At 41.5% G+C, this 14,564-nt stretch overlaps 1 protein-coding gene across 17 annotated transcripts in view; it reads right to left on the minus strand.

The window, feature by feature from the left end:
* The window catches only part of LOC119744366 (1-phosphatidylinositol 4,5-bisphosphate phosphodiesterase beta-4-like), a 68,670-nt gene that overhangs the window by 5,906 nt on the left and 48,200 nt on the right, over positions 1-14,564 (minus strand). For all 17 annotated transcript variants that reach the window (XM_038220264.1, XM_038220263.1, XM_038220261.1 and 14 more), the window contains 14 exons: positions 13,842-13,926; positions 13,463-13,639; positions 12,818-12,920; positions 11,757-11,921; positions 10,376-10,580; positions 9,699-9,787; positions 8,044-8,164; positions 7,265-7,374; positions 5,897-6,012; positions 5,429-5,504; positions 4,974-5,149; positions 3,701-3,802; positions 2,243-2,300; positions 1,017-1,103 (listed from right to left, as the gene is read on the minus strand). In XM_038220264.1, the coding sequence (XP_038076192.1) occupies positions 1,017-1,103; positions 2,243-2,300; positions 3,701-3,802; positions 4,974-5,149; positions 5,429-5,504; positions 5,897-6,012; positions 7,265-7,374; positions 8,044-8,164; positions 9,699-9,787; positions 10,376-10,580; positions 11,757-11,921; positions 12,818-12,920; positions 13,463-13,639; positions 13,842-13,926 (1,670 nt within the window). The remainder of the gene's footprint in view (positions 1-1,016; positions 1,104-2,242; positions 2,301-3,700; positions 3,803-4,973; positions 5,150-5,428; positions 5,505-5,896; positions 6,013-7,264; positions 7,375-8,043; positions 8,165-9,698; positions 9,788-10,375; positions 10,581-11,756; positions 11,922-12,817; positions 12,921-13,462; positions 13,640-13,841; positions 13,927-14,564) is intronic.

Below are 14,564 nucleotides of genomic sequence, written 5' to 3' on the forward strand. Positions count from 1 at the left end.
TCAAAGCTCGTTGAAAGCAACCATTCAAACAAACTTTTGCATTCCCCATGTTATTTTTGAGTTTCATCCCGAAAATAAAGAGATCCTTTTTCGAAATTGCTATTTTTCTTGTTATTCCCTTTTGAATGAGACATCGACCGAAACATTCAGCCCATGTTTAGGAATTGATTTGTTACTTTACAAAAGCAAATTATTGGCTACCAGACAATAATTTAATAATCGATAATGTACGGACCGGGAACCAGTCTGCTCACAAAGTGGATCTGTTTGTGTACAAAATTAAAAACCCTTTATTTCAGAGTGTTACAGACGTCCAAAGAAGGGAAAAAAGAGGTTTTTTTCGGTTGGAATAACACATACAAGTTGAAAAGTTATCAATGGAAAAAAAACAAAAATGGTTGAAGAGCACGGGGAATGCAACTTTAATGCTACATATTTGGGAGGGGAATAATGCAAATCAAAGTATTGCACACGCAAAGAACTGTGGTATAGAATTTTGGACAGACAAATCCACAGTTGTACTTGCTGTCCAGGAAACAAACAAAAGCATAATGTTTGATCATTTATAAATACGTATCAAGGCCAGTTGGTAGATGCGGAAGTGAAACCCTGATTCGGGGTTTGAGCAAAATGGAGCAAATTGTTGGATTGGAGCAAAATATGACGCATACTTTTGTTTTGCATTGTGCAGATGGAAATTAAATATTGGGTTTTGACGTAGTTTGTATAAACACTGTATACTCCGTGTTGTCTGTCGGCTTGCATGAAAACAATTCACAAGCGAACTCCGATGGGACTGGAACCCACGACCTGCTGGAGAAGACGTCTTGCCACTCGACCGCCGAGCTCAATCTGGGAACCTTTTACATTGTTTTTTTCCCCCCAGCTTTCACTCGGGAGGCAACACACTGAGTATACAGTGTTTAAACGTCGGTGAAGGGCAAAACCTAATTTGACTTTTACATTGTGAAAAAACAAAACAAGTGAATAGCCCTTGTCCCTCATTGATAACATACCTCTTCATTGGCCCTGATGAGTAAATCCATCTGCTTGTTGTGCTCGGCCGTCAACTCATCGTTTTCTTTGGACTGTCTCACTTGTAACTGAAACAAAAATCAGACACCGGTGACAGTTTCAGAGACAAAAAGAAACATGGAGTGCAAAGCTGAACCAGAAGGATCAATTTAAGAGTTTGTGACATTATTGCCTACCCCTGTAATACTGGGGGATGACTGCATTAAGGCCTGTATCAGAATTATACACTCGTAGATGTCAGATGTAACAAGGACAGGACAAAAAGTTGACCCCAAACTCATAGCACCAGTGCAGTGCCTGTTCAAAACATGCCTGTTTGGAACAGGCAAATTGCTTGGCCGCGGGTAGACCCACAAACGTGGCGGTAAAGAGGGCAATGCCCATATAACAGCGCGCCATATCTACACCTCACCGTTGCGCGATCCTCCCCTTAAAAAATATGGTCAAGGCCCACCTCACCGTTGCGTAATCTTCCTCGTTCAAGAAATGGTTGAGCCCATATAGCCAACCACCATTTGCACGTGTGTTAACCCGTACCCTAGTCTGAGTATCACCCGTTCTCCATGGAGCCGGCCCTATCTCCGGCTTCGCCAGTGTCGATTACATAGACTTCCCGTACCGCTGTATAGAGTGCAGTGCCCATTCAAAATGTGCAGCAGTACAGTGCGTGGCACAGTCCGTATACATGTATACACATTTGTATAGATTAGGCCTCTAGTATTGCTGATTTTTTTGCAGCTTTTTTGAGAACAGCCCATCCAAACAACTTCAAACTTGACACTGCACATTCTGGGGTGCTGAGCAATACACCTGCCAATTGTCAACTTCATACAGTGCCCGGATCTGGAGATAATCGAAATACAGACAGACACACAGACAGACAGACACACAGAGATTCCTGGAATTATAGTTAGAGGACCCATATGCTTAGCCAATACAAATGTACCTTTTGATTAAAACAATTCCAACCTTTTGATTGAAACAATTTCAACTGGTAGTCAAATACAACCAACACAGACAACAACCAAGGATAAGGTTCAGAAAAGTAGCTTTGAACCGCCTCTGTGTCTCAATATCTGCTGTTGTAAACTCGATTCACAAGTGGGGCAAGTGAGTGGATTGAAATTTAGAAATGGGGCAAATATTAATTGACCAGTTAGTTATTTACTTAACAAGTAATGGCAAGAAAATGCATTTCTAAACTTACTCTCTTCCTTTCCTCCATAAATTTCTTAAGACTGTTGCTCTGCAATTCTCGAATTCTCCTGCAATGAAACGCATCAAAATATTTGAAGTAATAAGTTTCAAATTCCAGACATTTCTTTTGAAACGAAGAAACTTCAGTCTTTTGGGAGGTTCGCAAGTGAAAAGCTTTGATTATGGACAAAAAAATCTGGACTTGAAATAGTGGTTTGCATTTACGGGTCCCAGGTACCCTATAGGGCTCTCTCAATAACGGCCATCTCTGTAGGAGAACTGCAACTGCGTATTTTACGCAATCAGGCACGCATTACGCAGTGATGAAAATGTTCCAAACACGTGCGCTTGTTGCTCGAAATGTGTTCAAAATATGACGCAGCCGATGCACGTTAAACAAGTTGACGCTCAAAATGCCGATGCACGTGGATGGTCTGTAGGAAATGACGTCATTTGAACGAGACCTATTGAAGTAAAACGTAAAAGAAACCCCGCCCAAAAATTCAAATCGCAAAAGTTGTCTGATGGGCCTTATAGCTTTACGGTGTGAACTGCAACTGCAACTGCAACTTTCGCGAGCGATGTCTGTTTTGGTTTTCCATGTAGCCTGGTTTTAATTTTGAAAATTCCCCACAAATAGCATTCAGAACCTTTCTTTACATTGTCTGAGAAGTTACTGAGTAATTTGTAAAGTTGGTTACGGGTACCCGATCCCGTAATCTGGAACTGGTTCCTGACATCAGCAGTCAGGAACTCAGGTACCTGGTTCCGATGCACACCCCTAAGTTGAAACCATGTGTGATGATAAACAACACAAAATCCTTCCTTCAAACACAGTGAGCAATTTTTTTACAAAAAATTCCATGTAGCAAAACTGCTATGTATTTTTTTGTGGTACTCTGCGAAATTTTTAAAAAAATCAAAAAGAAGTTCAATTGCCTAGCATTTTCCGATACGATCTGAAAGAAATCACTCACTTTCAAAGTCATGCCTAAAAACTAAAAAAAAAAAATCAAATAAACCCCACATGTTAACAGCTTACTAAATGTAAACCAAAAGATTAAAAAAAAAATAATATTCCTGGCATCCTGGAAAAATGAGACAGAACTGGGCAGAGGTCGAAATGGGGGTGTGTGAGTACTAGGAAAGAGAATAAAATTCTCCTTACAACGCTGTTTGTTGCACTTCAATCGGACATTCCGTTGACAAGTTATGGCTGTTTGCATTAACATGTCAATACTGAGAATACTGAGAAAAAGACCTTTAAAGTTGAGAGATTTGTAGTTGTGGAAATGAAAGATGCCAATGGTTTTTTCCTTATCACAGATTACAAACATCAATAAATCTGAAAAGCGAAAAAAAATCCCTCCCATTTTTTTTTTTTTTTTTCTCCACTATGCCATGTGCCCAGTTCCGTCTCATTAAAAGCCTGAGTTTGTTGACTGCATGATTGGACTTCCTTTCCTACCTGTCTTTCTCAGCTTTATTCTTGATACTCTTGTCATGACTAACCAACTTCTTGGATTCCATGGACATCTTGCACTGGTTCGCCTCTAGGTCCTTCATCTCCCTGTTGGAAAATAACAGAAATAAACTTCTTACTCCCCTATAGGATCACTTGTATTTATCCCAAAAGTAACCTACTGAATTATTATCAAAAAGCTTACTTAGATTAATGATCGTACTGGTACTAAACACCCCATGAAATTATTTCATCTGGCTTGCTGTCATTTAGAAGAAATTTCAAAATGATGGCCATTTCCAACGATCAGTCAATTGACTGATATTTGGTATAAAGAGTGCTATTGACGAAATCGTGCTTCTGGGTTTTTGATCCAGGGTTGGAAAAACTTGACACAATTTGAAATCTCTGATCTCAGGTAAGTGAAAACTGTTTCTGTCTTTAACGTAACCAGAGCCTTTGAAGTCCATCTTTTGCAACTTTCAGCGTTTCTGCTCCTATCGCTTGATGGCTGCAACAGTCACCAAAAGTTTCTTTTCTTTTTTTTAATTTTATAAAGTTGAAGTATTATTTTTTTTTAAATTAAACAATATTTTTTTTTTTTAAAGTTTAAATTCATGTATGGATAACTACTGACAGATTTAAAGGGAATATACAACATTTGCAAACATCGAAAAAACAAAATACCAAATTTTTACGAAATACCTTAGTAGGATGTAGGTAAATGACAGTCTAAAGCATCTTGTAAAATTATGGCACCTGGTGTGAAGTCATTTTCAAGAAAAGTGGTATTTTATTGTAAATTTCCAACGGTGGTCGGCCGACCACCGTTGGAAAAACCTAACTATTTTTCAACTACTGCTCCAAATTTACCATTTTTTCAGTCCAAATTTTGCTTGCTATTGGTTACATGTTCATGAACGGGTGCAGGCCAGCTAGACTGGTTCCCTTACCTTACAGTTTTCCGGCATCTATGAATTGATCCATATCATCTTTAGTGGAGTCAGGGAACCAGACTACTTGAACATTTTAGTTTTTCTTGGATTTTCCAGCATTTTTGAACACAAAACTTCAAACATGTCAGTGTAACAATATTTGATCTATTATACTAACCCCTCATATCGTTCATTACTGAAAATTACAGCAAAAGCCAATGTTGTACATTCCCTTTAAAATGGACAAATGTTTTCCTGAAGGCTTTCATTTTTGGGGGGATTGTTTTTATTCTATGGAGTAATTTCTTCCTGTCTGTTGCTAAGATGCCCGAGTCTCATCTCACCTTGCATGTTTGGCTTCCAGTGTCTTGCGTTGGTCAATCTGTTTCTGCGTCATCAGCTTCCTCAGGACATCGCATTGTTGATAGACGTGGGTCTCCTTCAGCGCGTTAATCTCCGCTGTCTGGCGAGCCGTGACTTTACACCATTCCTTGCCTTGCTCCGACACCACGCCCTTAACCTGAGTGGGATTAGAAATCACAAATTACTATGAACGATCCCACTCCGAAGTCATGCAGCTATGAACACTCAACTCCAGAAACATTGAATATGACGTGGCCTAGTAGTCATCATCTTGTAATGAAGGGATTCTTCTAACTTATCAAATACTTAATCCCACATTAAAGTGCTCTTCAACGAATTCAAATTTCTACTAATAACTTTTTAACTTGTATGTTTTATTCCAACCCAAAAACATTTCCCCCCCCCCTTTCTTGGGCATTAAATACATGTTACTTACCCTTATCTTGTGAACCTTGACGATAGAATGGACCTTGTTCTCCGTCTCAATCTTGAGATCGCTGCAGTTGCTCTCTCTACGGAACATAAAGAAGGCAGCAAGTGTCATTAAGAAGACGACTTAACATCCTGAACAAGACAACCCAGAGGAACAAGATAGGTTATAACATTGCCCTTTCCACCTCAGTGCACAAGTACCCTCTCAACAGCTAAAAAGGAGAGTTGGTACAACCAATGGGAGCTACCCATGAACGCATATCATGTTACTGGGTTCAAGTCCTACCTGGGTCATGGTGCATGTGCCCTTGGGCAAGGCACTTTGTCACTCATTGCTTCTCCCCACCCAGGAGTAAATGGGTACCTGTGCGGGCAGAGATGGTTATTGTGATTGATTTTAGCTGCTTTGCGCCGAAATAGCAGCATCGAGATGCCTAGCTAGACAGCCCAGCAAAGAGACAGCTACGCTCACCCCTTTTTCTTGATGGCTTTCTCCAGTGATTTCTCTTCGGTGAGTTTCTCCTTGTCGTGGGACACCGCCATCTTGTCCACAGCAGTGTCATGTGTCCTCTTCACCGACGTGCACTCCTGCAGGACGCAACATTTGCATTATTTTACTAAAGTCATCATCAACACGATATTGAATAAGATTTTCATTACATGTCAATACCTTTTTTTAATGTGGAAATTTGTTGCAAGATGGTTGGGCGTGATCAGTCTGTATGCCCGTCTCCATAGCCAGTCAGTCAATAGACACAACTTGGACACGTGGCACAAGACACACATACGACAAACTAGCAAAACCTTTCCCTTCCGTGTCAATGTCAAATTCTCTGAGTTTTCCCTGACTGGTAAAACGGAAACTCATTTCAAGGTTCCCCCTGATTTCTGGAGTGGCTGGGAACCCTGTATGGCACTTTTCACTTGGGCTTTTCAGTGTAAATCAGCCCCTCACCCAGAGTTGTAATGACTCAAGTCCAACTCGAGTCACAATTTTTGATGACTCGACTCGACTTGAGTCCCTAAGGACAAATGACTCGGTTCGACTCACTGCAAGCAACTGACTCGACTCAACTCGAGCCCCTCATCAGAATGACTCGACTCGACTTGAGGAAGGCTAGTAAGACTCGAGTCCCAAAAATAAAAGCAAAACTGTGCGAAAAATATTTGCAATTTGTGGAGCGCTGTGGTCCAATGGTTACGGTGTTCGGCCCACTTGCCACGGTGAGTGGGTTCAAACCCGGACGGGGAACATGGTGCTTGTGTTCTTGGGCAAGACACTTTACTACAATTGCCTCTCTCCACCCAGGAGTATAAATGGGTACCTGTGAAGGTAGAGACCAGATTGCAGTGATCTTGAGCTGCTGCAGAAACTGGTCTCATGGCTTGATGAACAGGGGTAATAATTGTGAAGCGCTTTGAGACCTTTGGTATAAAGCGCTATATAAGCACTATATATTATTAATGACTTACGCCAGTGCCGGTTTTTGTTCACGTCACACTAGAATGTTCGCGAATAATGTATGCATATACGTACGTGGTTTGATCAGTGTCCCCATTAGTTGAATGGCGATCAGCTGACACCCCCTTTTTATTTTCATTAGGAGTCAAATGTGGTGTCACCACATGTTTTAGCCCGAATGTAAAATTAAAAAAGCCAAAAAATGGCTTTCTCTCTTGTGTTTATTTATTGTATAGTGTTCAAATATTTGTGACTCGAATTGACTCGAGCTAAATACTTGACTCAACTCGACTCGACTCGACCACACACTGTGACTCGACTCGACTTGACTCGACCTTCTTGACCTTATGACTCGACTGGTTACAACTCTGCCGTCACCTTGGAATGTTTCCTCTGTAAGCTCTCGATCTCCCTGCTCTGCTTCTTCAGGACCTTCTGGTAAACCCTGTCCTTCTGCAGCGTATCCGTTGACAGGATCAGCATCACGGCTACGAGAGAAAATGCACAAATCAAAGACAGCTGAAAAGACTTCCCTTAAACATTTGACACAAACACATAGTGACATTTAGACCCAAGGTTCAAAAGACAGAAAGAAACAGCATACAAATATTGAGTGGCTCAAAGTGGAATGGGAGAAATATTATTCCAAGGTATAATCTGGACTTTTTTTATTTCGTAAGGCAAAGCCGAGTGAAATGAAAAAGTCCAGATTTTACCGAGCGATAACATTCCTCCCATTTCACAATTTAAAGCCACTTAATATTTTTTTTATATAACTAACATAGATCCTTGTCATTTGATTTGCAGTTACAATGAACTTCTATTTCAATACAAAATTGGTGGGAAATGTATTTCTCTCTTCCAAACCACCCCTTCACGATATATTTCAACCCAACTCTGTAGCTACTGGCTCTTGGGAACAATACACGCTACGCTCAACGCGCACACCAGCATGCTTTTGAACACAAATACCGCGCTCAGGAACAAGGATGATCCCAACTGTTGAGTAGTAAATCCCATTCACCATGGGCCAATGGGACTTTTTGAGCCCTGGCGTGAACGGGAGTAATACTGAATGTCACGTGATGTGAGTTCCACCAATCAAATGACAAGGATCCGTATGTCAGTTATATAAAACAGACCGTTGCGTCTCTTACAGTTGGTAGTTGGTGCAAAGCTGTTCACTGATTGGGTGGGCGTAGTGGGGGACTTCGCTCCTTGCTTCAGGGTGGATTTGCTGCTTTTCTTTCCTCCTAATGGTACTTCACTGATGTCATTCTGATAAGGAGAAAAAACAAAGGTGACATAATTCTTATAGTTTCCTCAAAAATAGCCTCATTCCTGGGCCGTGTCTGAATCTCTTGTCTAGAGCTATTGGACTCGGTGCATGAAAACTCGATGGCATTTTGTGACCACTTGTGAGATCTCAACCGGGTGGCACACACTGCATGCACGCACTGGTCTGCCCACAATTGGCAAAAAGTAGGCAGAATAATTGTATTCAATATGCATAATCTTGCAGCATCTTCCTGGGTAGCGCCAGTATCACAATTCCAGTGGTACCACTTATGATTAATTTATGTTTTTCCTTTAAATCACTTCAAGACACTCAGGTTCTTGTTCTCTTTTCCCCTTAAATTAAAATTATCTCAACGATAAACTCCGAGAAGAAAAACAGCCGATGAAAATGAGCAGCAACGAGGAGGATTCGAACCAGGGATCTTTGTATCCATAGCTCATCTCGCTATCCACCATGCCACTCTGTGGTAGCTCGACGACAACCGTTCTTAAAAATGCTTTAATGTAACTGGTTGACTAAATATCAACAATGCTCTTGATATCATTGTTCTGTTCTCATGAATAAACATACTGACCCGTTGACATACGAATAAATTATCATAAGTGGTACCACCGGAGTTGTGATACTGTCCCCACCATCTTCCTGAGCATCAGGTATTGTCGGCAAAGCAGGCATGAGTCCCTACCAGTGGTCTCCCCATTTTTTGCCTTGTAACCATGGCTCCGTGCACAAGTACCCCCTCAACGGTAAGAAATGGAGAGTTGGGGGAGACCACTGGGAGAGACGTTCAAACGCACTGTCGACGACGCCTGACGCTCAAGCGAAGATGCTTTGGCTTTGTGCACATTCAGCATAAATTTGTTGTGCTTATTTCGCACATGGGTTGTGTCCCGTCCATGGGGCTTCCAAAAGTGGTGAAAAACGCCCTCTCTTGTTTGCGCATGGAACCGATTTCATTGGCAATCCTTTCAGAGGTATGAATATAATTGATCCATTCAAATAAACATTTGACCCACAAACATTTCTGCAAGTATTGCTTTTAAAGGAATGCAAAAGCAAAAGCAAACCAAAGAACACACACCCATATAGAAATTAGACTGAAAAATAAAAATTCGACCCACTTTAATCTATAAAACGGTTGAAAAAAAAGGACCTATAAGCAATGACTATTTCACATTTTTTGACTGTCCATGACTACTTAAGAGATTGAAACAAAATTCGCACTAAAATGAGTCTAACCTAAAGCACCATGCTTTACTTTATCAGACATGCAACCGGGAAGTCGCAAAACAAAAAGAGAGAGGAAAGTCCAAATTTTACAAGACTTTCTGCAGTGCTTTTTCAATTATTAATAAGTGAGAAAAAAAAGAGGAAGTCAGCTGATCCGAGGAAAAATTGCTTGCCTGTTTTCTCAGCATCCCTATATAATGAAAACTAAGAAATGCTCAAGACATGCAACTGATGAATCAAAACGCTGGGCAATCTTTAAGTATTGCTTGAAATAATACCAACCTCTTCAATGCCCATGGACTGCATCTGTTTGGCTCTCTTCTCAGCTTGGGATAAGTACTCCAGTGGTTTGGACAATGCATCCACAAAATCTAGAGAAAGGAAAAGACATTCCCGTCAGGTATCACTTGGGGTAATGATATCACTGCATTCTATCCACTGTAGGATCAGGGTGAAACTTTTATATAGCGCACGTATCTACCAACAATTAGGTACTCAAGGTGCTGGAAATTATGTCTATTATTAAAGAAAGGTAAATAAAGTATATGAGAAATATGAGACACATTACGTAGCACCTTATAAGGGTGTAGAAGGTGCTGCGGCACATATTGCAGCCACTGCCAGAAACACAGGGGCAAACCCCTTCTCTTAGCGATAAGTGTTACTGGGTTCTTTAACGTGCATTACACAACACACGGGACCTACGGCTTTACGTCTCATCCGAAGGACGAAGCAATAATGGTAAAGTGCCTTGCTTAAGAGCACAAGCACCATGTTCCCACGGTAAGGATTCGAACTCATGTACCACGGCACACAAATCGAACACCATAACCATTGGACCACAGCACCCCATACGGGCTGCAGGAACCCTGCTATTTTTCCAATGTGGCGATTTTGTGCAAAAAGAAAACAATGGCACGATTTTTCTATTTTTTCTGGGGTCACTAGACATGACTCACCTCCCAGGCCATCCGGTACGTAGGTCTTGAGCTGAATGCAGCAGAAGACTGTGGGTAGAGACAGAGGGAAGTTGCCTTCTGTCCGTAGTGATATGTGTCGATAGCCAGCTTGCAAGCCATCCAGAGGTAATATCCGCTGACCAATCAGCTTGCCGTTCTCCTCATACACGGCAATTCTCAGAACGGCCAGATCTGGTAATACGACCTACACAAGACAAGAGACAACGTTGCTAGAATCTTAAGATGACCAAACTGTATATTGAGCGAGAGAAATTGACCCAAACTTTAAAGGGAATGTACAACATTTGCTTTTGCTGCAATTTTCAGAAAAAAGTATATTTGGAGGATTAGTATGTTATGGCAAATATTGTTGAAATGACTTGTTTCACATTTTGGGCTTGAAGATGCTGGAAACACCAAGAAAACCAATCATATTCTTGTAGTCTGGTTCCCTGACCCTACTTAAGATGAAACGGAGCAGTTTATAAACTTTGGGGAATTGTGTGGTCAGAGAATCAGTCTAGCAGGCTTGTACCCCTTCATAGGCGTGTAATCAATTGCAAAGTAAATGCGGAATAACTAATTATTAAAAAGAAGGAGCTGTTTTTGAAAAAAAAAAGCCAGATTTCTCCAACGCTGGTCAGCCAACCAGCTTTAGAAAAATACCATTTTTCTTAAAAATATCAACACACCAGGAGCCACAATTTTACAGGATGCTTTAGACTGTCATTCCCTAACAATCCAGTAAGGTATTTCGTGATAATTTGATCATTTTGTTTTGAGATGTTTGCAAATGTTATATCTTCCCTTTAAGGCTCTGGTTACCGTATGTGAATAATCTCGGCTGACTACAGCAGCAAACTCTGCCACTAAGAGACAGTGTAGATCATTGGTACATCTTATAACCCAGGATTTTTTGCTTACAGGATTCAAGCAGAATTTCTGGACAGCCTGGGCCCGATTTCATGGCTTTGCTAACCACAGAATTCCATGCTTACGATCACCATTCTGTGCTAACAGCGCTAGCAGACAAATTCTGTGCTTAACCATGCAAGCACAGAATCCTTTGTCACAGGATGTACATGTATGCATGCGCATAAGCTGAAATTCCTCGCTTACCCAAGAAAAACGCTTACTGTAAGGCCAAAAAAAAATATAGTCAGTCTCTGGTCAGCGCGCGTCAATTTTGATTGTGCGCGTCAATTTGCGCTAGCTACAACAGTGGCCTCTATTGAAATACATTGGCGAAGGGCAAAACCCTGAACTGAATTTGCATCACCCCTAAGCAAATTTTATTTTATGAAAGGTCACAAACTGCCAAATAGTCTACCAATACTGACAAAACAAGAATAGCACGACAAACCACCAACATGAAACTCACCTTTCTGAAGACAAAGGCTTCAGCGTTATAGACTGGATTGAGTCCGTTGTTGGGTACCGTCTTGGTCCTATGCTCTCTCCTAATGGTATCCGTTGGCAACCCGTACATGTCAACCTCAACGTACGTACCCACTTTCTTGTCTGATAAAAACTGACCCGAGATGACCTGCAAGAACAACAAATAGTCTAAATTCATTGGTTTATAAAAGTTCGGGTTTTTTATTTCCTGATTTTGAGAAAGGAGACATCACTGGATAAGCATTTGGATTATGATTCCTACATGTGACAAATTCTAAACTTGTACGATTTATAATACACGTGGGAGAACATTGGATTCACGCACTGGTGTTTCAGAGACAGCAGAATGTGGGTTGGAGCCCGGGTCTGGACACTTGTGCCCTTAAGCAAGGCACTTAACCAATACTGCTTCGTCTTTCGGATGGGACGTAAAGCTGTAGGTCCCGTGTGTTGTGTAATGCAATGCACGTATGAGAAGGGGTTTGCCCTGATGTTTCTGACCTCCTGTTAAAACTCCCCTGCGGAGTCCTTAGGAGTTGAACCAACCAAGTAACCAAGTTTTGTGTTACATTTTGCAGTGTTGTGTCCGAGTCCATCACAAGTCCTTTCACAAATCCTTTCACAATTCCAGTCACCAGTAATGAGATGAACAATGACAAAGGAATGCTTTTGTACCAGTTGAATAGCTAGTGACTCGACTTGAGACTGAAAGACTTGTGATGGACATGTGATTGACTTGTGATGGACATGTGATTGACTTGTGATGGACATGTGATTGACTTGTGATGAACATGTGATGGACATGCGATGGACTTGTGATGGAGTTGTGATGGACATGTGATGGACTTGTGATGAACATGTGATGGACTTGTGATGGACTTGTGATGGACATGTGATGGACTTGTGATGGACTTGCAGGGACTAAAATAGAACACTGACATTTTGTACTCTTGAAGGTACCGTACCGTTGTACATGGGGTGCATAATGTTTGGTGGGCACATGAAATAGCAAAGCTAATATCAAGTTGGTAGGAAGCAGCTTACCCTGACGGAGCAAGTGGCAGCAATGACTCCATCGACTGGGGATTCTGAGAAGGGATCAAAGGACTTGTCTGGTCGTCTCATGAAGTCTGGCTTCAATAGAAAGCTGCAAAATACCACACAAATGTATTAGTATCATCGATTCCTATCCCACAAAAGTGATGCACGCGACGAAAACATTGTTGGTACCCGGCATTTTTTTGTATACCACTGTGATTGGAAAACACTAATAACTGAAATGACAGATTTGATTTCCAGACTGAATGCTACGTGTGCTTGGCACACAACACGCCCGCACGTGGTGCAGCACGCAAGGCGCCGTTGTATACTGCGTGCAAGTACGTTGGCCGCCTGTATCGCATGCAGGTTGGGCAACAACAAAGACTTGTTTTTAAGACTACTTCAACGCGTGCGCAATCCTTACAACATGTAGGCCTACGTAACTCGAGAGCGCTAACGAGGTAAAAATCAACGAGGAAAAAACCCCAGAATTTTGTGCGATTTTTTCTAAAACCGGAATTCTGGCTACAACCGGAAAAGCGGCATCTGTGAGTGACTCAGTCAGTCACTCATTCATTCAGTGACTCAGTCAGTCAGAAAAAAAGTAGGCCAAACCTTCAGGTCCAGCCAAAAAAAAAACCAACTCACCCACAGGAGCCGTTGTACTCAAATTTTCCCTGATTGAGCTGCATGCCGATATCTGGCATTTGAAAATTCAAAGCAACCATCTGACAGCCAGCATTCCAGAAGATCTGAGGCATGTAATTGCTGGAGTCATAGCGGCCTCCTTTGGGGTAGATACGACTCATTTGACGCTTGTTGTAACTAGGAATTGGTGGTTAAGGAGAACTTATAGACAGCGAAATTGTGGAAGCACACAAAATACAAACAAATCAGAGATCATAAGATATACTTGGATGACAGCACAGGATTACACATCTTGAGCCTACAGCTTTAAAAAACACACACACGATCCCATTGAAAACAAACTGCTACAAAAACTAATTTCATTCCACAATAAGGATACTTGACGAATTCTATGCAGCTGGTCTTGATGTAGCCCAGGCCAACAGCCTCATTGAAGGAGGACATATTGAAATGAAAATTCCGTTCTGAAATGGAAGTTGAAGGACAAAAATTCAATCAGTAAATTTTCAGTCACAGTGCTACCACTGCAGAGCACGGAAAAGCTCAATTCCCAAAGGTCATGCATTGCAAATTCCCATAAAGTCATGTACTGCACAACTTTCCCAGAGAGACCTGCATACCACTCTTAGGCCAGAAAAAAAAGAAGGTAGGTTCCGGTTTCTGGTCTGCGCGCACGTCGCCGTAGCCATGCGCGTCGGCAAACTTAAAAAGTTGGGTTTTTTTTTTCAATGTAAGATGATGTCTCAAACCGCCAAACTCACTGGTTTGACTGGAATCCTGCTGCTGCACAATTTTAACGTGTTTTTAGATGGGGTTACAATCGAGTTTAAGCTTTATGTGGCCTCTCTGGACTCCCATACATTTTGCACTAAATTTAGTCGGGCACCATTTGCAGTCATCATGCGAAATTTGAAGAAAAAAAAGTAAGAACAAAAAACAAAAGCCGTGTCGTCGCCGCACCACTTTTGGGGCAAGCTCCATACCAGAAACCGGAGACTTTTTGGGGGGGCCTTAGGTATGGCACAATCTTTCATGTAATATCAACAGCAGTGTATGTTCTGTACTTTCTATGGGCTTGTGAGGGACAGGTTTTCGGCCTGGC

This window comes from Patiria miniata, unplaced genomic scaffold, assembly GCF_015706575.1.
Source record: "Patiria miniata isolate m_02_andy unplaced genomic scaffold, ASM1570657v1 HiC_scaffold_7, whole genome shotgun sequence".
In the NCBI taxonomy this organism is placed as follows: Eukaryota; Metazoa; Echinodermata; class Asteroidea; order Valvatida; family Asterinidae; genus Patiria; species Patiria miniata.